Source organism: Gopherus flavomarginatus, chromosome 5 (assembly GCF_025201925.1).
Source record: "Gopherus flavomarginatus isolate rGopFla2 chromosome 5, rGopFla2.mat.asm, whole genome shotgun sequence".
Lineage (NCBI taxonomy): Eukaryota > Metazoa > Chordata > Testudines > Testudinidae > Gopherus > Gopherus flavomarginatus.
Genome location: NC_066621.1, coordinates 131,566,805 through 131,594,610, shown reverse-complemented (window position 1 = coordinate 131,594,610; position 27,806 = coordinate 131,566,805). Strand labels below are relative to the sequence as shown.

The 27,806-nt window shown below is 44.6% G+C and overlaps 2 protein-coding genes across 2 annotated transcripts in view; one reads left to right on the top strand and one right to left on the bottom strand.

Moving 5' to 3' along the window:
• The window catches only part of CCDC197 (coiled-coil domain containing 197), a 46,086-nt gene extending 35,707 nt beyond the window's left edge, over positions 1-10,379 (bottom strand). Inside the window, exon 1 of the mRNA XM_050953318.1 lies at positions 9,923-10,379. The gene's annotated coding sequence lies outside the window, so the exon portion shown is untranslated. The remainder of the gene's footprint in view (positions 1-9,922) is intronic.
• Positions 7,166-27,806, top strand: part of ASB2 (ankyrin repeat and SOCS box containing 2) — a 41,072-nt gene continuing 20,431 nt past the window's right edge. The window contains exons 1-6 of the mRNA XM_050953270.1: positions 7,166-7,434; positions 14,672-14,936; positions 16,662-16,754; positions 19,091-19,257; positions 22,798-22,953; positions 25,061-25,306. Of these exons, the coding sequence (XP_050809227.1) occupies positions 14,683-14,936; positions 16,662-16,754; positions 19,091-19,257; positions 22,798-22,953; positions 25,061-25,306 (916 nt within the window). The 5' untranslated portion in view covers positions 7,166-7,434; positions 14,672-14,682. The remainder of the gene's footprint in view (positions 7,435-14,671; positions 14,937-16,661; positions 16,755-19,090; positions 19,258-22,797; positions 22,954-25,060; positions 25,307-27,806) is intronic.

Below are 27,806 nucleotides of genomic sequence, written 5' to 3'. Positions count from 1 at the left end.
CCTTGCATATTTCTGTCTCATTGTACCGTCTATTGATCATTGCAGTGGATAAAATCCAGGAGTCTGCCAAATTACGAGGTAGCATACAGTTATTTTTAACTAAGTTAAATTTTACTCATTCCACGGCATGTTGTGAAACAGACATACACTGGTGTCAGATGACATTCTGTCCTGACACTTACACTAAATTTAACTCCTCTTGAGAGATATAGGGCAAACAATTAAATGTCAGCCCTGCAAAACAAACCCGTTGCATTAGGATTTGCATTTAGAAGAGAAATAAAATCCTTCGTACCTTCTCATCCATAAATAAAGTAGTTGGTGCAGGATGTCTAAGCTTTCTCATTTGGACTGGACTTTAAATGATGAAATTAGACACATTTCAGTTTGACCGTACACAATGAGTAAAGAGACATGACAGTGCATTGTCCTTTAGTATATGCTGTTGTATTCCTTTTACGGCTCTCCTCACCATAGTATGAGAGTGCCTTCCAGAAGTGCATTAAGTGACATGACTACACATCTGTCCTGCATGGTTCTCTTTTCTTCTCTCCATATTATACATACAGAAGGCCCAGTTCGGCCCTCAATAAGGCCCCAACCCAGCAATGCCCTAAGCATATGCTTAACCTGAGCATGTGAGTAGTTCCAATTGAATTCCATGAAGCTATTCACATGCTTACGGTAAGCAAATGCTTATCAGCTTTGCTAGATTGTGACTTTAGGTGGAGGCCTCTCCTACTGACTTCAGCAAGAATTTTTTCTGACCCTTAGGAATTTTAAGGGAAGTAATCTGGTATGCAGCAGACCTATTTTCATGTCATTGAAGGAAGGGGAAGGCAAGATTGACAGTAAAAAGTCACACAGTCCTACTACACACAGTGAATGGAACAGTTGAAAACAATACTTCCAAATCACAGCCCTAAAGAATGAGCTTTATGTAGGATTTTTAAAACTAGTCTATAGAATTCTAGAGCAAGGGTATTGTTATACTCATGGCCTATAAACAGAGAAGGTAAATAACATCAAATACTCTTGCTTCAAGGTTGCAATGTAAAACTAATTCATTTCTTAAAATCCAGAACAATAACACACAGTAACCAAAAATAGAGAGAGACAAAGCAGGCTGCTCTTTAAGGCAGAAAGGCAAAGTTCAACCCACCTTTTTCTGAATTGGCTCTTTCCTGACTGAGAGACCCAGATTACACGCTTCACTTTCACAATGGAGAACTGGCCCACACTCTTAAAGTGATAGCTTGCAATGCCAACAGTTTTCAATATACCACAGGTGTGATTCTCTATTAAATTCTACAGGTTGAGTTTAAAAGACTACTGAAAGGATCACTTTCTGACCTGCCTCCAGGTAGATATAAATATCTCCTTATAAGATCAAAGGTACCGCTACATTTTGGTTCTCAGGACTTCGGAAAACTGACTCTGTAGAGTCCGCTGCCTTATGCCTTTAAGGAAACGTCCTATAAAAATTAATAGAGAGCAAACCAGAGTTCTATAGAAATTCTAAAGGTACCATAGAAATAGCTCAACAAACTATAAAATGTAGACTGATACCCTTTCTGTCGGTTTTTAAACTAGCCTATGGAGTTTAATAGAGAAGCACATTCCTACTAACTTTCTGTAGACTGGTTTAAAAATTCGATCGAAAAATCATTCTCTGTCACATTCTGCAGGATATCTCCATTAGGGCAGAGATTCAGAAACAGGGGCTTTGGCCATTACGTTCACTGTATGTAGTAGAATGATGTGGAACATATTGTCATTCTTGCCCTCATCCTTCTCTCTAATAATGGGTCTGCAGCAAAGGAGATCTATTTTCTTCTGTTTCTGAAAGGTCAAGAAAAAGAACAAACCTTTCAGTAGAACTCCTGCTCAATCTCATTATAAAATATAAATGATAATTGACCAACAAAGAATCGTGGAAAGGTGATGTTTACCCACGTCACAGGAACATGTCTTTGTTTACGTAGCCATGGCGGTTTTGTTCACTGTGTATTATGATTACATATTCTCCTGTACTTTAGTCCCTTCTCATTTTGTGTCTGTGTACTTGACCTTATGATGATATTTGCAGAGAGAGGCTGAGACTGTAATAACTGCAGGTTCCTCCAAGGTTTATTGGCTGTCAGGTCCAGCCTGAGTCAGTAAGCAGCTAAAATGGTGCTGAAGAGCTTATATATTTGTTGTTCCCCTTGGTGCTACTATCTCCAAGGTGTGTAAGTGCTGAGGAATCAAATAGAAGGCAGGTATTTGCCAGATGGTATAAAATAAAAAGGCATCTAAAACAAAATGTAGGTCTATTGAAAATCATTTGCTTTTTCTTTGGAAGAGATCAGAGTTGGTGGGTGAGTGTGGGGTAGGAGAAATGCATTGGAGTTTGCTGGTTATCTTTGAGAGTGTGATGGTAGTGAAATACTGCAGGCACACCAAATATCAATCAATAGTGGAATCCCGCTCCCCATTGAAACCAATGGGAGTTGTGACATTGACATCAACGGGAGCAGGAATTGGCACCAGATTTTGATAAAGATGACTGTAAAATATGAGAATGCATGTATTACACATTTTCCTCAATGAACAACACCCATAATGCACTGCACCTAAAGACTAAGCCAAAGAAGAGCTCCATGTTACCCATGAGCACACTCCAGGTAACCAATAAAATGTCACCGTGTACTATGAATGAGAAGGTATTGTAGTAAATGCTGTGACTAAATTTTCCATAAGAAATTCAGGTCAGGCAGAAAACCTAATTACACAGTGGCTCTGCAAATGCATAATGTAAGAGATCCTATTATCTGGATTTTCTTGCATCTCATATTTCCTGTGACTTTTCAGCTCCCACTTTCTGCATTTGCTAGAGAACTACCATGTCTGAAGGTCAGCTGAAATGAAATGGTTACGTTGCCTGTTGGAATTACAGTATCCATCAGGGACAATTAGTCTGTTGCATCTATTCAATAACGTTCTTGCTTTCTCGATGGTGCCCGAATTCACCTGATCCAAACTCTTGAGTGTAGCAGAGTTTAGGCACCATTAATACCATTCCACTACTGAAAGGATAACGTACATGATGTGTTCATACTCATTTGCACATGAAGATTTCTAATCATAAGACAGCAAAAATATTTCTATTTGCTGACTTTGTACATAGAATCAGTTGAAAAAAATGCTTTTCAGTTTCACTGGCTTGCACGCACAAATTTGGTTTCTGCACCAGTCTTAGCTGCAACCACAATAGTGGGTCCTGATGAGAAACAAGGCCTAAGGGAACTGAAGAGCTGATTAGTTAAAACAAGGGGAAGGCAAGCTTGCAAGCAAATCTAAAGTTGAAGCAAAGGTTAAAGTGGCATTTAGAAACTACTGCTGACTAGTTTTGAGGAAGTAAGAAAAGGAACCTGCTTTTTTTTATTTACCAAGTTTTCACAGGGTCTCCTCTCTTCCTCTTTCCTCAAACTCAGCTTCCCCTTTATGCATCCCATTCATTAGACCCTAATCCACTTCCCATAGCCAGCATGAGCTGGCTTATGATATTGTTTTTCTGTGTAAAGAGAAAACAAACAGATATTAACATGCAGCATCCGAGTCTGCATCAAGCATTCCCAGAATATGACATCGCTTTATGTATTTAGTTTTCCTGGTGACATTTTGTAATCTCTTGGAATTAAGTATTAAATTAAGATGCACAACTGGATGTGTCTTTGGGAAAAGTATTAACACATTTTCTACAATCATGATTATTACTATGCTTTGAATGTGTTGTAGCAGACTTACAGCTTTGCTTTATTGAAAAATAAATAAAATGTATTTCTGTACATTCGTGCTTCAGCAACTAATACTTCGAACTTCCAAAGGAGCTTCTTCCAAGGCTACAAAAACAGTTTTTCCTCAGGTAAATAGTCCTATTGGCTTCACATTAGTGAGGTGTCAGGACTGAGCCCTCAACCCCCTGATGAGGTAAGTAACAGCCATTATTTCCATTTTGTAAGTGGGGAAACTGAGGCATAGATAACTTAAGTGGCTGCACAAGGCTTCAAAGAGAGTCAATGGTATCTGGGAATAGGACCCAGATCTCCTGCTTCATTATAGGAAAACTGTCAGGAACTACCATACCAGATCAAACAATGGTCCACATACTCCAGTATCCTACCCTCAGCAATCAACTGTAGTGGATGCTTTTAAGGAAAGTAAATACCCTTTATACAACTGTGAATATCTGCACAGGCTGCAGAGTTCTTTCATTTATGAATATTTATCCAGGATGCAAAATGAGGACTCTTATTTTGTGTACAGGGTGGTTCTAGTGATAGCAGGAAAGGTCACTGCTGACAAACTGCAGCAAAATTGCATTACTCAATGTATGCTGGTCAATGGAGCCTAACAGGAAGACCTAAATGCTACATTCAAAAATAACCTACATTCTTACATACTATTAGACACATTTTCAAAGCCATTGTTCCTGCCACTGTTCTGCAAGTTGATTCTCTCAGAAAGTTCTAACAGCTGCCAGTTTTAGCCCGTCTCTTGGGCAATGGAGCTGTGAGTCCCACTGCCTTGGGAGGAGGCTAAGTGTTCTTTCCAATAGTGCCATTGGCCGACAAGTTCCACAGGTCCCCTGGGATCTGTATGGATCAAAGGGAATCAGTGGCAGTTCACAACCAGCTGTTGAGAGCCCTGTACCTCTGCACCAGCTCTGTATCCCTTGTGGGTCATCCTTCCTGCATTCCAAGGCAGCACAGTTCTGATGGGGGATGATACATGTCCCACTCTGCCTTGCTCCACCTCTATCCCCCTTCCCACTGCCTCATGCCTCGCAGATCCCAGGACACACAGTGCATCCCTGCATACTATGCATGCCCTGTTTCTGCAGAAAGAAGACACTGGCACATGGAAAGTCCTTTCCCAATGCCATTTTCTAATTAAATGCTCCATCCTGAAAGGTACTGAGCACTCTGGCCCCAACTCAGCCAAGCGCTTAGGCACGAGCTTGACTAAGTGCATGAATAGTTTCATTGAACTCAGTGGGACTCCACATAGCCAAGTAGATCTGATGGCAGGGTTAGAGCCTGAGAAACAAGCAGCAGGACAGTCTTATAAGGGTAAAGAAAAAGAAGGGACAAGGCTCTACATGTTAAATGAACAGTGGTTATTAATAAAACCGACTCAGAAAAGGTTTTAGGTTACATTTAAAAGTGGAGACGGGATTGCTGAGATGATTGTCAAAGGTGTGCAAGGTTCACACCCCAGGGTGTCACTGCAGCAATTGCTCCTTTGACTGCCAGCATACCTTAAATGTGGACTGAAAAAAGAATTCCCCTAACATCACGCAGTCATGAAGGACAGAACATTAACCGACAGCAGCTTAGAGGGAAGATGCATGACGTGATGGCCATCCATGTCACACCTGAGCAAGATGGTCAAGGAGAAAGAACAAAGTGGTAACTCTGATGCAGAAAGCATCTAAAAGAAGATCAGGTGGACTGAAAGTAACCGGATAGATGAGGCAATATTACTAGGGTGGCTCCATCTAAGGCCACCTTGCTGTGCATCAGCATGATGGGTATTTGTGCTCTGCCACCAGGCTGAGGCTCAACAAGATGTTGACAAATGGAGGAAAGGGCCACCCACAGGAGCCTGCCCTCCATTTCACTAGTGGAACCAACATGGTAAGTGCTAGGAGAAGGAGTGTCAGTATCAGCTGATTTCATATCATGCCTTTTCTCCACAGTCGTTGCAGTTGGGCATCTTCTGGGCAAATGATTAGTTACTGTCCTTGGAGTCAGGCAAGTGGTATTTTTCTTCTTCCAGCCAACCTATCAATGTTAATTCATTTACACATGCTGTTACACAACCCACTGTCTTAGAGCAGCCCTTTGTAACATAGTGGGGCATTGTGACACCTTTACCTCAGTTTCCTGTTGGTCTTCTACAGCTCCACTCAACTATCAATGCCTTCCAGGCTACTTCAGTGACGTAGGCCTCTGATAAATCATATTTAGTCACACCTCTTCTGAGGTACGAATGTTCCCAGGCCTTACACTCAGGCCTCCAAATATTTCTTCCTCCTCTGTATCAGAACACAAAGCATTCCTTCTTCCCCTTGACTGCTGGGGTCCTGTACGGCCCTCTCAGTGGGGTCTGTGAACAGTCTTTTCCCTCCATAGCTGGAGGGGTCCACAAGAGGCCCAGGTAAACCCTAGGCCCTCTCAATGGTCTCCGGCCCTAGGCTCACTTAGGATCCTTCCCCAGGCCCTTGCCAGAAGAAACCTAACAGCCATACTTGTTTTGCCTCAGGTCTTCCAGTGAAAAGACTCCCTGCTCACCTCTGAATCTCTTCTTCAGCCATCCCTCAAGTAGGAGCATTCATTCTCCGCTCCTCCCTAGTCAGCCTCCAACTGGTGAGCTTTCTTCCTTTCAAGGCCCACATCCTACCTAGGAGTGGCAGAGTGGGGCTAACTGAATGAGACTGACTGGCCTTAGGTTTCCCAGGCCTTAAAGGGGCAGGTCACCCTGTCACCCATGCCAAGTTGTTTTCAGTCCATCTGCTCTTCTTTTAGACTCACCTGGATCAATATTATGTGCTTCAGAGCAACTTGCTCTAAAGGCCATCCTGAGGTGTATGGCCACCATGGCACATACACTGGCCTTAAGCTGTCTAGGAGATGGGGCTTTCCTTCATGTTCACATGCTATTTAGAGCAGTTCTTTCTCTATAGTAAATGTTTATGGAATACTGCGTGGGATTGTTTCACAAGTGCTTTTGTAATATAGTGTAAGTTCTAAAGACTTGGGCTCCATAAATTCTAGTAGTCTTAAAATACATTAACTGCTGTAAAACCTCAGCAAGCACCCACTGTCATGTTTGCCCTATTCTGTTTATGCAGCAGCAGCTGCAGCAAAAGCAGGTACAGTAGAAAATCTGCCTGCAGCTTTCCCCAAAAATAAATGAAACCCTCCAGGACCACATACTTTATATCAAAAATACACTGCAATTTCTTTTTTTCTTTTAAGTTTCAGAAACATATCCATATATGGTCTACTTGTCAAGGACAATAAATAATGATGTAATAGAAAGGTCAACCTTGTGTCATTTAGCTACAGGATGCTTGATGAAGTGACATTTTACAAATTAAAGCAACAAAGAAGAACTTTAGGATGGGTAAAAGTTTCTCCAGTGCATCTTCAAGCAGGAAATCTGAGATTCAGAACAACTTATATTTTGGCTGGTAATCGTTGATCATGGGGTGATCCAGAAATAAACTACAGGCTTCAAAGTGAGAGCATTTCAAAGCTGCCCTGCAGTAGATCAGCGCACCCAAGGAAAGGCAAGAGATGAATACTAACGGAGATTTTCTGTACTGAGACTTACCCAAGGAGAGAACTCTTTGCAGCATTATTGTTTTGTTTCAGAAACCATCAGGTAATGCAGCTATGCATGCTTTAAATTTACTTATCTTATGCAGAATCTATTAATTTGTTACGGTTTGTGAAAATACTTACTCCTATAATATTTTGTAAACTAACCAAGACTTTTTAAAAAATGCTTGTCAGTTAAATTTAATTTGGAAATGGTAGGAAAGAGTCATAGCGGCATGGTTTATTTACTTTTCCTTTACACGGAGAATGTGCACTTGGAATGTTTGCATGTCTTGTCTCTAAGGCACATGGAAAAAGAGTTGCTGCTGCTGTTATGACATATTTAAGGTACCGTAAAGTGCATTCAGCGTACCACGTATAGAGTAAACTAGAAAAATGATATTAGCAAATGGTTCCCTTTATTTATATCTTTGAAGTTGATATTGCAGTTAACTCTGTACTGATGGATCCATTTCGGTAAGAAATAAACCCTTTGAATCAAAGAGTTTGTGCAGAATCATGATTTGCTGGCATTGTGAGATGTGCCAATCTTACTTCATAAAAAGTTAGACATGTTCTGACAGCTGGGGCTGGAATGGATTTGTTTACTTGGAAAGTTCCATCTGGAAGCCTATAGTTGCTTTATTCAGCATCGTGCTATAACTTGACCGGCTTGCATCAACCGTTATTGCAAAAATATATTTGGCTGCTGCTGCTGCTGCTGACCTACATTATTTGTTTTCTCTCTAAACATGGTAATTCTGAATGTTTTCAAATGTTAAATCTTTCCATTGTTTAAAAAGCCCATGATATTCTTAGCAGTAAACTGCCATAATTTACGTGGAAAATTGTAGAGGTTTGACTGGCAACTTACCCCCCAAAATAAAAAAAATAAGCCAGATCCTCAACTGGAGTAAATCAGCGTAGCTCCATAGACTTTAACCCCATGTGAGGATCAGGCCCAAAACATGAAGACCTAAAGGCACAAGTGATGGCCTCGGCCCTGCAAAAGACTGAAGCCCATACGTAATTATGCACATGTGAGCAATCCTGTTAACTTCATATGTAAAGTTAAGTATGTATGGAAGTGTTTGCTGAATTGGTGCCTTAAAAACAAAGGGGAAAAGAAATAGTAAATGAAGGAAATCCCACTTAACTCTTTTTCATTTGGAGTCTCTTAATTTTGTTGTCGGTGTGGTCAATGTTGTTTAATGAAGCATAAACCATAGAAACTGAAGTTCTGTATCCACCTACAAGTTGAGCACTGCTTCTTTAATGACCTCTTCATTATCCTTGACCTACTATCACCTTCTCTAACAGTAAGCTGCAGTGTTGCTTCCCTGAGTCTTTTGAACAGGGACTGGCAGTCTGGATACATTATGTTTTATGGGAGGTGCGTTCAGAGGTGACCTGTTGTTTCATTTAAATTGTCATATTTAGTCACTAATTGTACTGAACTGTGGTTCAAGAAGTTAAGGACCAATTTTTGATTCCCTATACTAATATTATTGATTTGCATTGGGTAGTGGCTAGAGGACCCACTCAGTTCTCAGGGCTCCATTTTACCAGCCACTACACACACACACGACAAAAAGGTCTCTGCTACGAAGAGCGTACAGTCCTATAATAATAATGACAAATGTCCATCGGTTTTACCAGAGGCAGATGGTGACTCTTTACTCACATTGATGAGCAGTTACTCACATGAGTAGCAACCTTGATTTCAGTGGGACTACTCATATGGAACTGCTCACTAATGCGAGGAAGGAAGTCATGACCTGGCCTACAATGTTAGCACTTCATTCCTTACCATGTCCTTTTATCTCTGCATTCACTTAACACATCCACGTACATTATGAGTCTGCTCTTCTATGCATTACTTAGACAAACTTTCACTAGTCAATACAATAAAAAGAAGAATACTTAGCAAGGGGGAGCTTTGCCTGTGCTGAAAGTGCAGGAGCAGACCCTATGTGGCGATGGCTGTGAATTCAAACCCAGGAGGATCTTGTTAGCCCGAGATATTAAATTATAGCACAGTCAGCAAAATAGTACAGTGTAAGAAAAGATCAGTAACACAGCAATTCAGAACAGAGGCAAAGGGTTTGGTAATGAATAGTGATGGGCAAAATGCCTCAGTGTTTAGGTTCTGATCCTATCAGGCACAATAGGTTCAGTCTAACTGTGTGAAAACAGGCTCTTGTGAGATTGCCACTATTGCCTGGGAATTCAGGGGACATTCAGAAGTTCAAATCCAAATAAAATGCAGTCATTTTAACAGTTAAACCAGTATGTTTAAACCTACACGCAAGGTTCATTTTCAATATGAGGAGATGATTTGAGCTGATTCTTACTTTAACTAAACTGGTTCAACCATTCCTAGTCACAGAGAGTTTGATGGCACTAATTTCCCTTGCAGTGGATAGGGAATATTCAGTTTATAGCATTTTAATCCAGGGGGCGTTCATAAAGTCATTTTGGTAGCTCACCACTAAATTAAGGCAGCTCAGCTACATATCAGAAAAGCATTGGGAGAGGGAACAGTAACTTACCAGCTCTTGTGCAGCAGTAGGCTGCAGATTGGCCGGGTGCTCCGGTCTGTACAAAGAGAGAGGAAGGCATGCTTCTTGCCTCAGCAGACTTAGTTCAGCTACACAATACACCTGTTGCCCAGTCTCAAAATGGAGCAGTTTTGTTTTCTATCTTTGGTGGATTCTTGCTTAATTAGTTCTCAGGAGAAGTGTGTGTCCAGGCAAGATTTGGATGCAGGTGGTCATTTGCTGGGGCACAAAACAGGGAGATGGTTCTAAGCATAAGGCATGCCATTGGAGCAGGCACATGGGCCAAGATTTTCAGAACTGGGGATGCCTCAAAGTTAGTCAGGTTTGCAATTCCAGACACTCACTGAGGTGCCTACATAAGGACAATAGTAGTCTAACTTGAGGCACATGTGCCTGAAACCCTTGGCCACAGACAGGAGCTTGAGAAGGGTGCAAAGGGGGCAGCAGATGGAAGGGGTGGGCCTGTTTGAGCAATGGGAGCCAGAGGGGGAGGAAGAAGATAAGAGAGCAAAAGAGAGGAGGAGTGGAGTTATGCGAAGTGGGGTGAGTTATGCAGAGTGGAGTTATGCAGAGTGGAGTTATGCAGAGCCATAGGCTGTGGGCGCAGAAGGCCTCTGACACAGCTGAACTGGCATGATTCCACTACATGGGGAGATCAGCATGCCTGCACAGCAGATCATGCACACTCTTTGTGCCAGAGCTAACTCTCTGGGGGCAGGATGGCGACAGGCAGCATTTGGGGCAGGCTGGGGCTGGAACATCCAATGCTATGATGATTCTCACAAAAGAGGCATGATATGGAGCCTATTCCAACCCTTATGCTGGAGGTGAATGGAAAAAAAGGATTCCTCTCCACCTCCCACTCTGAAGGGCCCCAGCATCTAGGCAAGTTACTTAGAGCTGGGCCGTGGTTACTTTGGGATTGTTCATTGTTATTTATTTGTTTAGCAAAGACAATATAATTCGTGTCTATGATGCAGGATCAAAAGCGCCTACTTGTTTGGTTATGATGACACGTCTGCTTTAGAGTGCAGTTGTCTGCTGAAAATGTGACCTTGCTGTCAGAGCCCTGGATATGTGTGAAAATAGAGACCTATTAGCAGAGAATGAGTGAGAATCAAATCTGGACTCTCATCGATAAAGATCAGAGAGTCATGAATTTCTGTTACTTCAAGCCTGTCTGAAAATGTCTAGAAGTCAGGAATTTGGCTTTGGCTCCCTCATCCGTGGTCCTGCGAGTTAGATGAGAGAAACATGACTTACTAGTAAAAAACCTCTCTCTATTTTGGGCCCCACAACATTTCTCTCTGCAGGATGAGTCAGCGGTTGGAGCCGCTGCCAACGCTGTTGTTTCTGCACTCGCTGGGACTGCTTAAGAGAGAAAATAAGAGTCATCTCAAAATTCACGATCCCATATACCCCCCATTACACACTCTGCAGTTGATGAAACAAAAGAAAAACGGGGAGAGGGACACTAAGAAATTACCTTCCTGTCTAGGTTGTATGAGGCTTTCTATCATACAAAATGCCATCCAGCTACTTTGCCATGTGCAGTCAGACAATGCGGTCTCCATACATCCACAGCACACAGACACTAGCTGCCAGGCAAGTACAATGGATGATGGAATGTAAAACAGCAGAGCAACATGTCAGAGTTCAACCAGCAAAGAAGCAAAGAGAGCCATTGGGGAAGGTCTGTGTCATGATACTTGGCTTGTCTGTGGCACTAATGTTAAAGCATGGATAGGTAACAGAGTGGCTGAGAAGGGAGGAAGGGCCACTGTGGCTCGGTTCCTGGAGCTATCAGCTGTTTGGTGGCTTAGCACAGATCCCTTGGATGCACAGAGGTCATAGCACTGGCCTAAGGCTGTCACTGCCTGGGTGACAGCTATCACTGAAGACAATAATCAAATTATCAGCCTTGTGAGATCTGGCATAAAACAGAGTTGAAGAACTTCAAGCCTCCAACCTTTTACTTAGACAACTGTTGTGGGGCACAGCTTACATATTGTATCCCTTAATAGTCAGACTACCACTCTCAGCATGATCTAATACATACAATGTCAAGGGTAACTCTCCACCCTTAACTTTTCCTCTTTTGCTTCTGTGGTGCTTGGAGTCTGAGATTAGAGCAGGCAGTAATCACATGTCTTACTCTGGAACGTTGCACAGCAGGATAAATGAGAATAAAGGTGAGTCTTTAAATCCACATTTCCTTGCTTTTGTAGGTTTTACTCAGGTTCTTAAATTTTCTTTAAATGCTTCAAAGACAGTTCCACTGATTTTTTTTAATGGTAATCAGAGAAAACATCCTACCTCTCAATGGAAATATGAATGGAGACTGTCTTCACGGGCTTTGACACATCCATCTACCACTGTAAAATCGAGCATCAGAGCTGTCTCCTCTGCCCTACAGACAAGGTCTGTAAAGGTTGTTTAGAGCAGTGGTACCATATTGTAGCTGGAACATGAGATACTCTAAGCTCCTGGGCCCATAGTGATATGCCTCTGTGCTTGGCTCTGATGCACCACTGCTGCTCATGTTCCATGCATCTGTACTTGCCATAACCCCTACCAGTGAGTTATGTTCTCCACTAGCTGCAGTCTAATGATCCAGATTGCAAAATGGAGAGTGCACAGTTACACAGGGGGCTGGCAGAGCAGAGTTCTTGTCCTAGTATATTGGCACAGAAACCTAGAGAGATTGGGAATGAATGGTGATCTAGAGCAACAAAAGGTTATAAATCAGAGGGGAAGCCGTGTTAGTCTGTATACAAAACCAATGAGGAGTCTGGTGGCACCTTAAAGACTAACAAATTTGTTAGTCTTTAAGGTGCCACCGGACTCCTCGTTGTTTTTTTAAAAGGTTATATGGCTCCCTAAAGAGTGTGCGTGAGAGAGAGACTCTGGGGCGAGGGGGGGGGGCATTTTCCAGTGTGCTTAGTGCAGTACAAATGCTACAGATCTGTCAGTGCCTGACATCTCTCCCAAGAACCCAAGCTGTTCTCTTCTGTTAGACCCTGCTTTTCAAATGTGACTCCTCACAGCAATTTTGAGCTAGCCTGTTATTTAGCTTATGGTGGCATACAAAATACTTGGCAAATGTCGGTTGCAATCAGACAGCAAGGAGAGCGCCTAAAAAGAGACGCAATGGTTGGGCTAAACAACTGACACATAACGACCCTAATGAGAGGCCCTCATGGATCCTGCAGAGCTGATGGAGATCTGCACCAATGAGTCTCAGTCCAAGGAATAGGGACTCACCAGCTTTCCACTGTCAGAAACTCTCTTTTGGCACAGATGCACCTGGCTCTTGTTTCCCTATTAGAAACCCCATTGGTAGCAAAGTTATTTCCACTGGAGTGGCAGCATTAACCAGCTGTTTGCTTTTCCGCCTTGTGCATTACTTCCTCAAAGGAGCTGCCTCCCTGGGTCTCTTCCACTCCCTGTAAACTGCTTTTAAGCATCTTGGGAGGGTAGCAACCTGCTTTTAAGGATTAACCAACAAGGCACCTGCTGCAAGCCCCTCAGATTTTTTTCTTTTTTTAAATGCAACCTCTCATTATTTCTCCCAAAGAGGTGATTATCTAGGAGGCATATTCACTCCTCTGCTCATGGCAGAAGGAGGAATGCTGTCCCTGCTGCATGCTCCTTTCTTCCCCCTCCTCCAAATCCTATGGGAAACACATGGCTGGTTTTAATGTTGGGGTTTAGTGCACATTTGAGGGAGGAAGGAGACAGGGCAGTAGACACACTGTACAGCATGCTCCCATCCAAATGTGAAATGAATTTGGGCTCTTTGAACCCAATTCTCCACCAGTCGGTGCCTTGTGTAGTCTCATATACTGTACCTGCAGAGAGTGAATGCAAAGCAGGCATCAATCACTGCCGTTCCGACTGGGTAGCATTTTATACCCTCTTTGCACACGTATAAATGAGTGCACAAAGTGGAGGGGGGGAGAGAAGCAGAGAATCAGCCCTTGTGTCTGCACGGCCCTGAAAAGCCGGGGATTTAGCACAGGCCGGGGTGAGTGACCAACCAGAAAATGGGCCTGCAAAAGTGCTGCTGTCAGGAGAGGGAGCAGATACACAGAAGTGAAACTGACTAGTCTCTTTTTGCTGTTCAAGCTGAGTGCACTACAGAAAGTAACCTGACAGCATAAAGGGTGAAAAGGGCATGGCAGGCCAGATCCTCAGCCAGTGTAAACGGGATTAACTCCATTGAAATCAACAGGTATCTTGCTTTACACCATGTGGGGATCTGGCCCAGCAACTTCCATCTTCAATAAGCAAAGACAAGTAGGACAGTAACACAGAGGGTGACGCCTTAATGTTGTCTCTGATTCATTTTTAAACTGACATTGTTCTCTTAATCCCTTGGGGGGATTTCCACTACATCTTATTGCCCAGAAGTGCCCTAACCTGAAGGAAGCAGAAGAAAGTCTGCTTTACTCACTTGGAACTTCTCCCATTTAGCAAGAGATAAATTAGCTGGGTCCGCAAGGTGCAATTATTATAAGAGGGCTAAAAGAGAAAAAAAGAAATCAGACCCATTACATTTAAATGTCGCCTCCAGTGGATTCGCTAAAATGTGTTTTCTCCTCGACTGAAAATATGCTAAGGACTCCTGGTCAGTATAAGTCAAGGTACAGATCTGACCCTGGACACGAGATGGTTGAACGTCACTTCACATTTTCAAGATTTTTATTTTTACAGTTTCTTCTTATCCCCTGGTACTAGGCAAGCAGAAGATGGCTACAAAGATTACGGCCACAACAAACACCCAAAGAAAAACAATAGGTCATGAGGAGTACAGTCTGTACAGTAGCATGAGTGAAGACGAGCTTATTCAACTGGCCATAGAACAGAGCCTGAAAGAGGATCCCTCAGGTCAGTCAGCTGCCCAGAGTCATCAGAAATCAGTCATGACAGCCCCAGGAGAGCCACCTACGTTGACGCGTCCTTGCTTTCATAATCCACCACACCAGATTAATGCTTGGCACAGGTGAGTGTGTGAGTGAGGTGGGGTCTTCACAAAGCCCCGTTGAAAGATGGCTTTCTAGACAGTTTTACAAAACAGCACAAAAACTCATTTAACAGATCAGCTTGTAATTAATTTACAATGGTCAGCTTCTGATCTCATTGCCGCTGGGGTAGCTCCACTGGAGTCAGCGGCGTTACTCTGGCATGACACTATTGTCAATTAGATTAGAACTTGGGCCCGAATGTCTGCTAAAAGTTGTGTATCTGTACAAAACACTGGACCAGTCCTGCAACGTTTTCTTACCTAAAGGGTCCTCACTCAGGTGGCAGCCTCATTGCTCTGCAGGGAACAGAGGGCTTTCCTGAGTTAGTTCTGGTCAGGTGAGGCTTGCAGGATTTTTATGAAAAAATGTGGAAAGGTTCTGATTTTTGCCCCCACACAAAAGAACCAAACTATGTATATAAAACACATGGCTATAAACACTACTGAGGTGTCACAAACATATTGCTTTTGCTTACTTAGGCACAAATTCTGAGTTCATGTACATCCAGGTGCACCAGAGTAACTCCATATCTAGGCAGACCCCTCTTCCCACACAATGTCACGCTCATTACTGATGCCTAAGCAGCCCACTGGGTTATAGGAACCTGCCATTTTAAAAAGCAAACATTTTTGATTTTCATTTTTAAAAATGAAAAATTCTCAAAAAAGATGGAGAAGTTCACTAAAAAAATTCTACAACAATTCAAATAATCAAAAAAATAAAAGGTGTATTTCACACCTTGCAAAAGAACAATGTTTATATATTTTGTGTATTTTTGACAGCTATAATTGTAATCTTACGATGACACATTTATTACAGGCCCCCAAACAAATGATGGCTGTCATATATACACAGAGTGAAATCCTGGCAACATTTCCATTGATTTCAATGGGGCCAGGATTGTACCTACTGTGATTATTGTAGTATTACGAGATCTGGTGGAGGTACTTCTGTATAGCGCCTGACATGCGATCTGTTGTGGGGCCTGGTCATGTTGGTTAGCATAGGGTCGGAAGTGGGGATCTGATATGGGTCAGGTTAAGGGCAGATCTGTCAGATTTGGCCCTGTACTCTGAAGGGTCCCTTGCCACCTGCTGATTTTAGCACAGGATAGCATCTGCTGCCTTGCATACTGATTGGTGCTCTCCCACCTCTGCCTGAGCTCAGCAGTTTAGAGCTCCCATGCTCTGCAAGGGCACAGCCTGCCCACCCTATTACTAGGCAGGTATGGAAGCCTACAGGAAGGTTTGTGGCCCCAGGTTTTTAGCTGGCTTAGGACCTTAGTAGGGTAAGGTCCAGCATGAGGCCAGTTTCTGAATGCACAGTGCTAATGATTCTTATTTCAACGCCTCACCAGGCTTCCTCATCTGCCTGCTCTCAGATCCTCCTTTCCCTGAGGTGAAGAGTGTCATCTGAGTCCATATCTTCCTCCTGTGTAGTGTGGGGAGTTTAACCTCAGTGTTGTCTTATATGGTCATTCAAATCCCCTGACACTTCCTCAGTGGGCCAAAAATAATCCAGAGCTGAGAGAGCAGCTGAGTTCTGCACAGAGCAAGCCGTGGCCATCTGCTCTCATTCAGCGGCAGGCTCCTTCTCTCTCTGTGTCTCTTTCGGCTCCTGCCTTTAGTAAGGTGCCCGAAAATGACCTGCTTCTCCTATTCAGAATATTTCTCTTTATTTCATTCGTGCCATCGCTACGCCAGGTTGGCAGCCCAGTCTGGAGGCCAAGCTCCGGGGTCATCTTGGGGGGTCAGACGAAGGTATGACGGCAGCCTGTTCATCACCCCCCAGCCTGTGTAAGTGTCTCCGTTTTGCTGTGTCTTGCTCCAAATCAGCCTTGTTGTCTGTCTGCCCTCTCTAGCCAGCTGGAGGCTTTTGGGTGGCGGGGGTTGTGGCTTTATGTGTGTTGGGAGGAATGCATAGAACTGCCTGAGGGAATCTTATTCATCGCCTCCCTCCTTCACCCTGTCTGCCCTCCCCTGCCTGGCTCCTGGGCTATTCAGCCCTACAGACCCCCACACTCTACTGCATGTGTGCAGGATTCTGTGGGTCCCTAGACAGCACTGAGATGGCAGGGGAGAGAGGAAAGGGGATGTGTGTGTTGTGGTTTATTTATACATGCTGGCTTCCATGTTGCAATCACAACTGAATCAGGTGGGTGTTATTTTTAACTGCATCTGTATGAAGTTCAGAGGTCGAGCCTGGGAAACAAGAACATAAACACGTCAAGGGGCATCAAATCTGAGTGAAGAAGCCTGATCCTTGTCAGTGCGCTTGGTCAATGTCTTCAGACAGCGTGAGTCTCATCTGGTCACTGAACAGGGCTCCTAGGTGCAGGGGTACATGTCCTCTCCCACGCTCTCAAGAGGGGCCATGATGTTCCTCTTCGCAGGCTGTGGCTCTTACCCCAAAGGGGAAGCTGCTATTGCAGGCTGGACTTCTTCCTTTTGAAAGAGTGTAAATGTGCTTGGCTGAGTACAGCTACTGTTGGGGGAAACTGCTGGATAGGTTAGCTAGAGAGATCAGTCAGGGAAGGTGAAACAGGGGGAGGGGACCAAACTGTGCCCATACTCCTGTGAAAGTGCTGGGGAGAGGAAGAACAGCTGCATGGTGGCTGCATGTCCCAGGCACAATGTCTGCGAGGATGTGTCAAGGAGAGTGCACTGAGCACTCACTGCAGAAAGGGAGAACTTAAATTACCCTGCCCACCTGCTTGTGGATGCTAGCAGGAATGTGACTGGGTATGTGTATATGTGGGAGCCTTGGTCACACCCCCAGTTAAGCTGGCCAAGCCCTTACAAACCCCCATACACTCAGAGATAGCCAGTAGCATCATTCTGCCGGGGGCCTGAATGGAGTGCTGGGAAGAGAAGATGCTTCCTGCACTGTCTGTGCTCCTGCCCACCTGCTCTGGACTACTCAGAATAGACCCCATCCTGAATTGCTCTTGCAGTGGGAATTCAGCCGCCTGCTACCTGCCTTAGAGATGCAGTAGCAATTCTGAGCCATTCACAAGATTCAGATTTTTTTTAAAAAACTGCCCGCTTCCTCCCTGCTCCCACTGCAGAAGTTGTCGTGTTTCTGACAGAATCCAAGCAGCAGAGGGGTTATTTTTTTATACTGACCGGCTGTGCTGCAGGCCAGTCACACAAGGGCTCCAGTGTGACACTCGTTAAACTTTCTCTGCTGCAGCGGAGTCTGCTTGGCTAGAGCATGTAGGGCCTAGTCCAGCAAACCCATTACTCACACCAATAGTTATTATTCAAAGAACTAGTCATGGGAATGAAGACTACTCACCTGGGTGAGGGGTTTCAGGAAGGTGTCTTTAGGGATTTTCTAAAGAACTAAGGGGTAGATTTTCAAGAGCTCAGATACCATATAAATCCTTTCAAAAGGACCGGTTTTTCTCAACTGTTCAGCATTCAGCAGCTCCCATTGTGATTCCTACAGACAGATTTTCGAAGGAACTCAACATCCAACATTCTGAAAATCTGGCCACATATTTTGGTGCCTAAGTGGAAGCTGAGCATTTTTTAATACCTGGTCCTTGCTGCTTTATGTTTGGAGTTTCATTGGGGTGGACAGCTTTTCTCTTCCAATCCTTAATTCAGTGGATGTGAGTTCAGATCATTACACAAAGGTTTAGGTGTTGATCTGAATTACATCACTGACTTCTGAGAAACTGGACCAGCTATATTCCCAGAATAGACTCTCTTGTGAGGTTCCTAGCACTTTCTGCTTTCCAGAAATACCACAAGAACAATCTCTCATGGTATTTCAGCATTTCTACTTCTGGGCTCATTTCTTTTACACAATTAAACAAACTTGTTCAAACCTCAGAAAAGTTTGGTGCAGATTAGGTGTGAGTTTGGAGAGAAGCATTGGAAAGAGGTTTCTGGACAGGTTTGACCATCCCGAGTTACCTTTTAGAGGAAAGCAGTATGTGTGAGTAGAATCACATAGTACTACAGAGCTAACGTCCATTGCAGCCAGTGCACTCGAGCCACCAAAATCTTTCCATTTTAGTTTGCATGAGTGGGCCTTAGGCTTTCACAGTCCTTCTTGGTTGATGCTGTAAAAAGCTTTACTGTAATGCTGCAAAATGTAATTGATTTTCAACATTGTTTTAAAGAGAGCTGGATCCTGTAGTGGAAGCAATCAAGGAAGGAGATGAAAGTGCCCTGCTCAATATGATGAAATCAGGGAAGAACCTTTCCGAACCTAACAAGGATGGGTGGCTACCACTGCACGAAGCTGCCTATTATGGCCAAGCAGGCTGCCTGAAAGCGTTGCAAAGAGGTTAGTAAAATAAAAACAACTGATTACAAATGGAAGAGAAACTAAAAATATCAGCCAAAAAGAAGAAAATATAACCGCCCCCATGTTCTGTTCATGGCATACACACAGAGACAGATAAATACTCTTGCTAAAAGGTTGCACTGTAACACTACTTTATTTCTTAGATAATACACAAGAACCTAAAACCAGAGGGGGACACAGCAGGCTGCTCCCTGAAATAGAGAGGCACAGCTCACTCCACCTTACTGTAGGCTAGCTGGCTGCAGACTGAGTGCTGGTAGGCCCAGATCACACACTTTCCTACAGAGCCCTGTAGACTGCAAGCAGGATCAGGAAAAATACTGAAATTTAAAGTGGCAAGCTACAATTTTAACAGCGTTTTCAATACATCACACCAACCTTTGTTCAGTTCCTCACAAAAAGACCCTTTACTCAAGCCTTGTGCTTGTGTATGAATTTCACCCTATTTGAATAAGCAGCTTGCAGTCTGTATGTAATAAATGACAGTTAAGATCCTAATTGCTGAGAGATATCTGTGCTATTCTGGGCTGATGTTGGCTTGCCACATATTACCAGGTTTCTTAGGGTATAAAATAATGGTCTAGATCAGTGGTGGGCAACCTGCGGCCCACGGAGCGCATGCAGCCCATCAGGGTAATCCAATGGCAGGCCGCAAGACAGTTCGTTTACACTGACCGTCCGCAGGCACAGCCACCCGCAGCTTCCAGTGACGTGGTTCACCGTTCCTGGCCAATGGGAGCTGTGGGAAGCGGCAGCCAGGGCCGCCCAGAGGATTCAGGGGGCCTGGGGCAGGGCTGGGTCTTCGATGGCAATTCAGCGGCGGGTCCCTCTTGGAGGGAAGGACCTGCTGCCGAATTGCCACCAAAGAATGAAGCGGTGGCAGTAGAGCAGCCAAGGTGATGCCGATCACAGCTTTCCCATACCTCCCCCCCACCCCGCTGCTTGCGGCACTTGTATTCACCAGGTGGCACTCCGAGGCTTCAGCAGCACTTCAGCAGAGAGTCCTTCACTCACTCCGAGTCTTCTGCTGTGCTGCCGAAGTGCCACCGAAAACCTGGAGCAGCTCGCAGGGCCCCTGCGGGGCCTAAGGCCTGGGGCAAATTGCCCCACTTGCTCCCCCTCCACCTCCCTGGGCAGCGCTGGTGGCAGCCAGCATGTCCCTGTGGCCCATGCTGCTTCCTGCAGCTCCCATTTACACCTTAGCTGGGGTAAATCAATGTAACTCCAGAGAAGTCAGAGAAGCTACACCAATATACTCCAGCTGAAGATCTGGCCTAGCCTCTGTTTGCTAATAGTTAATAATGGGCTATTGGTTTACTTTTAGTTTCGAATTCCCATTAGAGAGCAGTTGCTCAATTGCTTTGTGAATCACCAGTAGCTGTAAGTATCAGAGGGGTAGCCGTGTTAGTCTGGATCTGTAAAAGCAGCAAAGAATCCTGTGGCACCTTATAGACTAACAGTCGTTTTGGAGCATGAGCTTTCGTGGGTGAATACCCACTTCGTTGGATGCATGTGTATTCACCCACGAAAGCTCATGCTCCAAAAAGTCTGTTAGTCTATAAGGTGCCATAGGACTCTGCTGTTTTTACAGTAGCTATAGTCAACCTACATTTCTAACGTTTTAACCTAATTTTCTGTCCAACCTATTATTCTGTTACCTATTTTATAGTCAACCTGCAGGATGTTCTCAACCTACTTTGACTTTGTTTATTTGGGGGGAGGGGATGGGACCCTGAAATATTTTGAAGAGTTAAAGTGCCTCCAAAAAGAAAATGCAGTGCACAGATTTTGGGCATCACAACACATGGATCCAAACACTGTGCTCCAAGATGTCAAAGCAAATGGCATGCTGCATACCCATGGTCAGCAGGAGCACTGCGATGGGGTGCACTGGCTTATGCTCTAACCCCTCCAGTTTATTTCTGTGTCATCCAATAAAAGGCACTGTCAGCACTGGCAGATACAGGTTGCACCTTTCTGATCCTCATGCAGACTCCCATCCTCTGCCTCCCCTTCCGCTGAAGACATCATCATCACCCTTCCCCAGGCTTTCCAGTGGGGCATGGCAGCTTTACATTGTGGCTGGGACTTCACAGGAGCCTCACCAGCAGAGTATGCCCAAGGGCTGCACTGAGTCACCCTGTTCTCAGGGAACACGTTGGTCACATCTTACTCCTAGCCAGTGCCAGTCACCTTTGCAGCTTGTGCTGATTGGTTATGAGCCCCACAGTGAGAGGAGCTGGATTGCAGACACTCTATGCAGTAAAATGTTAAATTGTCCATCCTGGATTACCCCTCCAGAGATGATGGGCTAGAGATGGGCCTGAGTCATGATGTTTACGTCCAGATTTGGCTCCATACCCAAACTTCCCCCAAAGCGCAGGGGTGTTTGGATTTGGTGTTACACTGTATCCCACATACAGGCAGGCCCAGCCCCAAGTCCTGAACTTTGAATCCTCATCTCTACCTGATCTGCACTTTGAGGGGCTTGGTTGTTGTGTTCTGCTTCAGATCCATCACTAACATGTTGGTTAATTTCTCCATCGGTGAGATAAGGTGCCTCTTACCGATAATCGGAAAATGCATCACCTCTAAAGCAGAGTGTTAGCCAGCATGTATTGCTATGACTATCTAAATGCAGGCTAGCTGCAGGGCCATCCTTACCCATATGCAAAGCACGCACTTGCATAGGGCACCAGGCTGCATGCTGCTCCAGCCCCTGCTCTGGCTCTTCTTGCGCCGTGTCTTCTCGCTCCTTCCCTGCCCCAGCCCCGCCTCTTCCCACCCCTGCTCTGCCCAAGCCCCGCCCCCACTCCCTTGAGCTCTGCAGCAGGGCCGGGCCTGCACTCACCGGCAGTGGGAAATGCAGCAATCCCGCCCGAGCCGCACCACCAGTGTGTGCTGGGGGGTGGTTTCCCCCTGCCCCCCAAGTCAGCCCAGCCCCCCTGCAGAGGCCTGGGGCCTGCCCCCCCCCCGGAGGCCTGGGGCCCGCAACTCCCCTTCCCCAAACACACCCCCCACTGGGAGGCTGCATAGGGACCCAGAATAGCCAGGGACAGCACTGGCCAGCTGTATAGATGAAAGCACTTCAATGTGTCAGCAAACTCACTGGTGCAATTTTTACTGCAGCACTGATTTCTGATGCTGTATTTACTGCAATGTTAATATCTGGAGTGATATGTAACATCAAGTGATTTTATTTTCCACTTTTTAAAAATGTTTCTTATCAGAGAGTTTTTGGTGGTTTTGCAGAGAATTTTGGAATCTGATCTGGATGGCATGGCAAAGCCATCACTTGGGTAATTTCCTAGCATTTGGTGTTCCATGTTTGAAATCATCATAGGAATGTAGGGCTGGAAGGGACCTCAAGTCACCTAGTCCATCCTCACCACACTGAGACAGGATCAAGTGTACTTAGCTCATCCCTGCCCCAAAATGATTAGCAACAGCGTTCAGTCTCAGAGTTAGACAACATGTGCTATATGCCTTACTAACTATGGAACAATGACATCTCATTAGCATACCCTGGAACCACGGATCAGCGTACGCTTCAGGAAGAGACAGCGCTGTACATAGCAACAAGCAGGGGAAACCTGGACTGTCTACTTTCTTTGCTGCAAGCCGGAGCTGAACCTGATATTACAAACAAGTCCAGAGAGACTCCACTCTATAAAGGTAAATGGCCTGATTTTCAGAGGTGCTGAGCCCCCTAGATTTCAACTGAAGTGGCAGGTGCTCAGCACCTCCGAAGATCAAGCCCATGTTGTTTCTATAGGAGTATGTATGTGTCTTTTTCAATACAAAATTCAAAGCACCTACTAGATATCAGAGCAAAAATAACCGAGATGTCAGTCATACACTTATAGTGTGGGCAAAGGCACAAATGTACAGTATTTACTACAACAGATGTATTCTAATATGAAAAAATGCTATAAGGTATCCTGGGTATGCTACATTGTTGCTTTGTGTTGAGAACACTTTATTCAGCAAAACCACACAAAATCCATGGAATAAGAGTTTGGAGAAGGAGTTCTCTTAGGTCATCAGGTCCATCTCCCTGTGAATGGATGGTTTCCCATGGTACTTTTTGTAGTGCTCTGTCTAGGGCCCATGGTACTCTTTCTAGTGCTCTGGCTAGCCTAGTCTTAAATGTATAGGCCCAGATTTTACAAAGTGGCCACTCTCTTTGAGTGCCTGGATTTATGGACACCCAACTTGATACTGGATATTGAAACTCTGGCCCAAAAGGGGCTACCAGATTTAAGAGACTGCTTCACTTTTCAATAAATATAAAAGATGGGCCAAAACATAGCATATGGGAGCACACCCAGCCTTGGAAAACCATTTTGAAAATTTACTAGCCTCAACACAAAATCTGCTTGCCCACAGGCGGCAGTGTATTACCCAGGCAGTGTATTACCTATTTCTTGGTGGGTTCCTTTAAATTTCCTGGCACCAGCTCCACTGGGCATGTTTGCCAAAATCTTTCAAAGTCAAAATTATCTTAAACTCAAACTTTGATAACCAACAGATTTCTTCCCAGTGCTCCTCCTGGCCAGAAGCATTTCTCACTTCTCTTCCAAGGCCTGGCAAGGAGAACCCAGGTCACTCCTGCTCCTTCTGGGAGTGAGGGTTGAAGGATTACTAGCAGAACAATCTTTCCCTCTGCCTTCTCCCAGGGTTTTATTTGAACTGGTTGGAGGCTTGATTGGGAGAGAAAGGAGCATTGCCCACCCTTCATTACAAGGCTCCTGGTGCCTTAAAGAGACAGTTATATCTTCTCATATCTTACCCCAGGACCTCTGCCTCTCTGCCCACATCTGTCCCTGCTCTTCCCAGGGTTTTTATACAGTTGAAACTACTTGGAATGGAGTAGCCTGGATCTTTCCCCTCCCCACTTCCTCTTTCCTTGAAGGGCCAGTATACCCTGTTACACTCACCCTCTACCATGATGATGATGAAAAAATTACTTACCTTTCGGAATGTGGGTGAGCTGAATTTTACAAAGCTGCCATGGATAGATAATTGCTGTAATGTCAGGTCAGACAGTTCATTCTCAATGCATGTGAATGACATGCATTAATGATAGTGGGAACTGTACCTGCTCAACAAGGAAAGAATCAACCCACAGGAGAAATGATGGCATCATGAAGAATTATACTTTGACTTACAAAGAAATCATCATTGTACTGTCCTAGCCCATATCAACATGCAATGTACAATACATTATGGCCAGAGCTTGCAAAAGTGGCCTGTGATCATAGGCACTGACTCCATGAGTGCTCCAGGGCTGGAACACCGATGGAAAAAAATGAGTGGGTGCTTAAAACCCACCAGCAGCCATCTCCCCCCTACCCCCGGTGCCACCCGACCACCAGCGGCCCCACCAATCAACTCCTCCTTCCTCCCAAGGCCTCTGCCCACCAGGGATCAGCTGTTCCACGGCATGCAGGAGGCGCTGGGAGGGAGGGGGAAGAGCGGGAATGGGACTTGCTCCAAGGAGGGAGTGGAACTGAGTGGGAAGACGCAGAGCAGGGGTGGAGTGGGGGCAGGAAGAAGCAGGGTGGGGGTGGGGGCTTGAGGGAAGGGGTGGCGTGGGAGCGGGGTCTGGGGAGGACTGGGGTGGAGTACTCCAGGGGCAAAGAAGAACCCAGCGCTTGTGCCTGTGATTCTAGGTACCTCAGGTTCTAGCGTGTTGTAATGGGCACCCAGAACTGTGGCACCCAGAGTTAGTGGCATCTTGAAATGTTTGTCCTAAATGACCTGCCTTTTGTTAAAACAGCCTGTGAACGCAAAAACGTTGAAGCTGTAAGGATGCTGGTGCAGTACAATGCTGATGCAAACCACCGGTGCAACCGGGGATGGACTGCTCTCCATGAGGCTGTCTCTCGGAATGACATAGAAATAATTGATATCCTGATCAAAGGGGGAGCCAAGGTTGAAAGCAAAAACACCTATGGGATCACCTCTTTATTTGTGGCTGCCGAGGGTGGGCAGTTAGAAGCTTTGCGATACCTTGCCAAGTGTGGTGAGTACAGTGGTGCTGTTCATTTGCTTTATATATTATGGCCTAAATATTCAAAAGTATCCACTAATTTTGGTTGGCTGAGTTTTTCCGTATTCAACTGAGGATGAGGCCTACTTTTCAGAGGTGGTGAACACCTCTTGCTCCCTGAAAGCTTCTAGCAAGAACAGTCCACATAGGTGAGAAGGGGTTAGAATACAGGTGCACAATGATTGTGCTTCTTCAGTATCAATGGTCACTCGATTTAGAAGCAATTTGGTGCCCTGACTTTGTGCGGCAATGATAACACAAAAGTTTTCATGACTGTCACTGTACATGTGTATCCTAAAAATCCAGTGACAGAAGAATAAGTCACAGTCAGGGAAAGATAAGAATAAGGTCAGAGTTAAATGTTAGCCAAGCATGGTCTGCTCATGAATTTTCAATAAGATATGACTTGGGCAAAGCTAGTTCTCAAATATTGTATCACTTTGTCCTGTTTCCCATAATGTTGAAGGTTCACAGTATGCAGTGCTGCTGTAGCCATGTCAGGATATTGCAGAGACAGGGTGGGTGAGGTAATATCTTTTATTGGACCAATTTCTGAAGTAAAATAAATAGATATTACCTCATCCACCTTGTCTCTCAGAAGGTCACAGGGAAGATATTCCAGAAACAATTTTTTTCCATGGTCGAGGGACTCCCTCTTGTGGGGCGTAGGGTAGTTCACTAAGGATCTATTAGCAAAAACGAGGAGTCCTTATGGCACCTTAGAGACTAACAAATTCATTTGGGCATAAGCTTTCGTGGGCTATAACCCATTTCATCAGATGCATGGAGTGGAAAATACAGGCGTAGGTATAAATACATGTAAGGATGGGAGTTGCATTACCAAGTGTGAGGTCAGTCTAACAAGACAATTCAATTAACAGCAGGATACCAAGGGAGGAAAAATAACTTTTGAAATGGTAATGCGAGTGGCCCATTTCAGACAGTTGACAAGAAGGTGTGAGTAACAGTAGCGGGAAATTAGTATTGGGGAAATTAGGCTTAGGCTTTGTAATGACCCAACCACTTCCAGTCTTTATTCAGACCTAATCTGATGGTGTCCAGTTTGCAAATTAATTCCAGTTCTGCAGTTTCAAGTTGGAGTCTGTTTTTGAAGTTTTTTTCTTGAAGAATTGCCACTGTTAGGTCTGTTACTGAGTGACCAGAGAGATTGGTTTTCACACCTCAACTGCTAGAACAGGGCCTCATCCTCCCTGATTGAACTAACCTCATTATCTCTAGCTTGCTTGCATATATATACGTGCCCCTGGAAATTTCCACTACATGCATCTGACGAAGTGCGTATTCACCCACGAAAGCTCATGCTCCAAAACGTCTGTTAGTCTATAAGGTGCCACAGGATTCTTTGCTGCTTTTACAGAGAGAGTGAAGTGTTTTCCTACTTGTTTTTGAATGTTATGTTTCCTGATATCAGATTTGTGTCCATTTATTCTTGTATCTTTTAGCCATAGCCCTTGAGGAGGAGTTATAGAGCCACAGGTCTCCAGTGGGAGCAATGACGGGCACAAAGCCTCCTAGAGCTCCGCATCGTGCAGAGAAAGTGCAGCACTGTCCATCTGTAGGAGGGTGCAGTGTACATTCTCTTTCTCAGACAGCCAGCTCTGTTGGCTGACGAGGTGGTAGGAGGGACCTTAGCTTGGTTTCTTCCCTCCCTATCCCTTTTCAAATGGCTTGTGCTCCAGAGGGCAAGGATCAGTCTTTGAAATTTACGTTATTTTTGTCCAATCCTTTAGCAAAGGGCACAGAGAGGAGAAGACTTCTCGTACCTTCCACACTTGTACACCTGCATTGGAGCTGGTTACCTCATTATCCCCTTTTTACAGAAGGCGATACCATACTCACCATTCCCACCTCATAGGGAGGTATTTGTAAATCACTTTGTGGTTGAAAAGCACTAAATAAGTTTATTAGTGTTGGGGGGGGGAGGATTTTAGAGTCCTTGGGTAAGGCCAAATCCTGCTCTCATTTCTCATGTAAGGAGTTAGTTCCTTGGAAGTTACCATGTCTATTGTTGTGAGTAAGGCAAGCAGGATACGGCCCAGGAAGAATATATTTCTTAGTCAGAGGAAGAATAATAATATTTTGATTCTCATAATGAGTCAAGAAGTCATATCTCATATTACTTCCCCCCAAGAAAGGCCTTTTAGAATTCAGCTCTCTCCTGTGGGTCCATGAGTCTTTGTGCTCACTTCTTCTCAGGTGGGTTCGTAACCTTAAAATCTCTCTTACATATGCATCAGAGCAGATTCCTGGCACTTCATGATACCTGTAAAACCAACCCTTTGGCTTCACCACCCCTTACAAAGAAATGATAGTTTGGCCCCAGCAAATAAAGGGAGACCATGTTTAAGCCTGTCATTAATTTCCAGTGCAAACAACAAATTTTATGTAGTTTATCAAAAAATAATGAGCCAGATTCTCAGCTGGCATAAATTGGTAAGGCAGCATTTAAGTT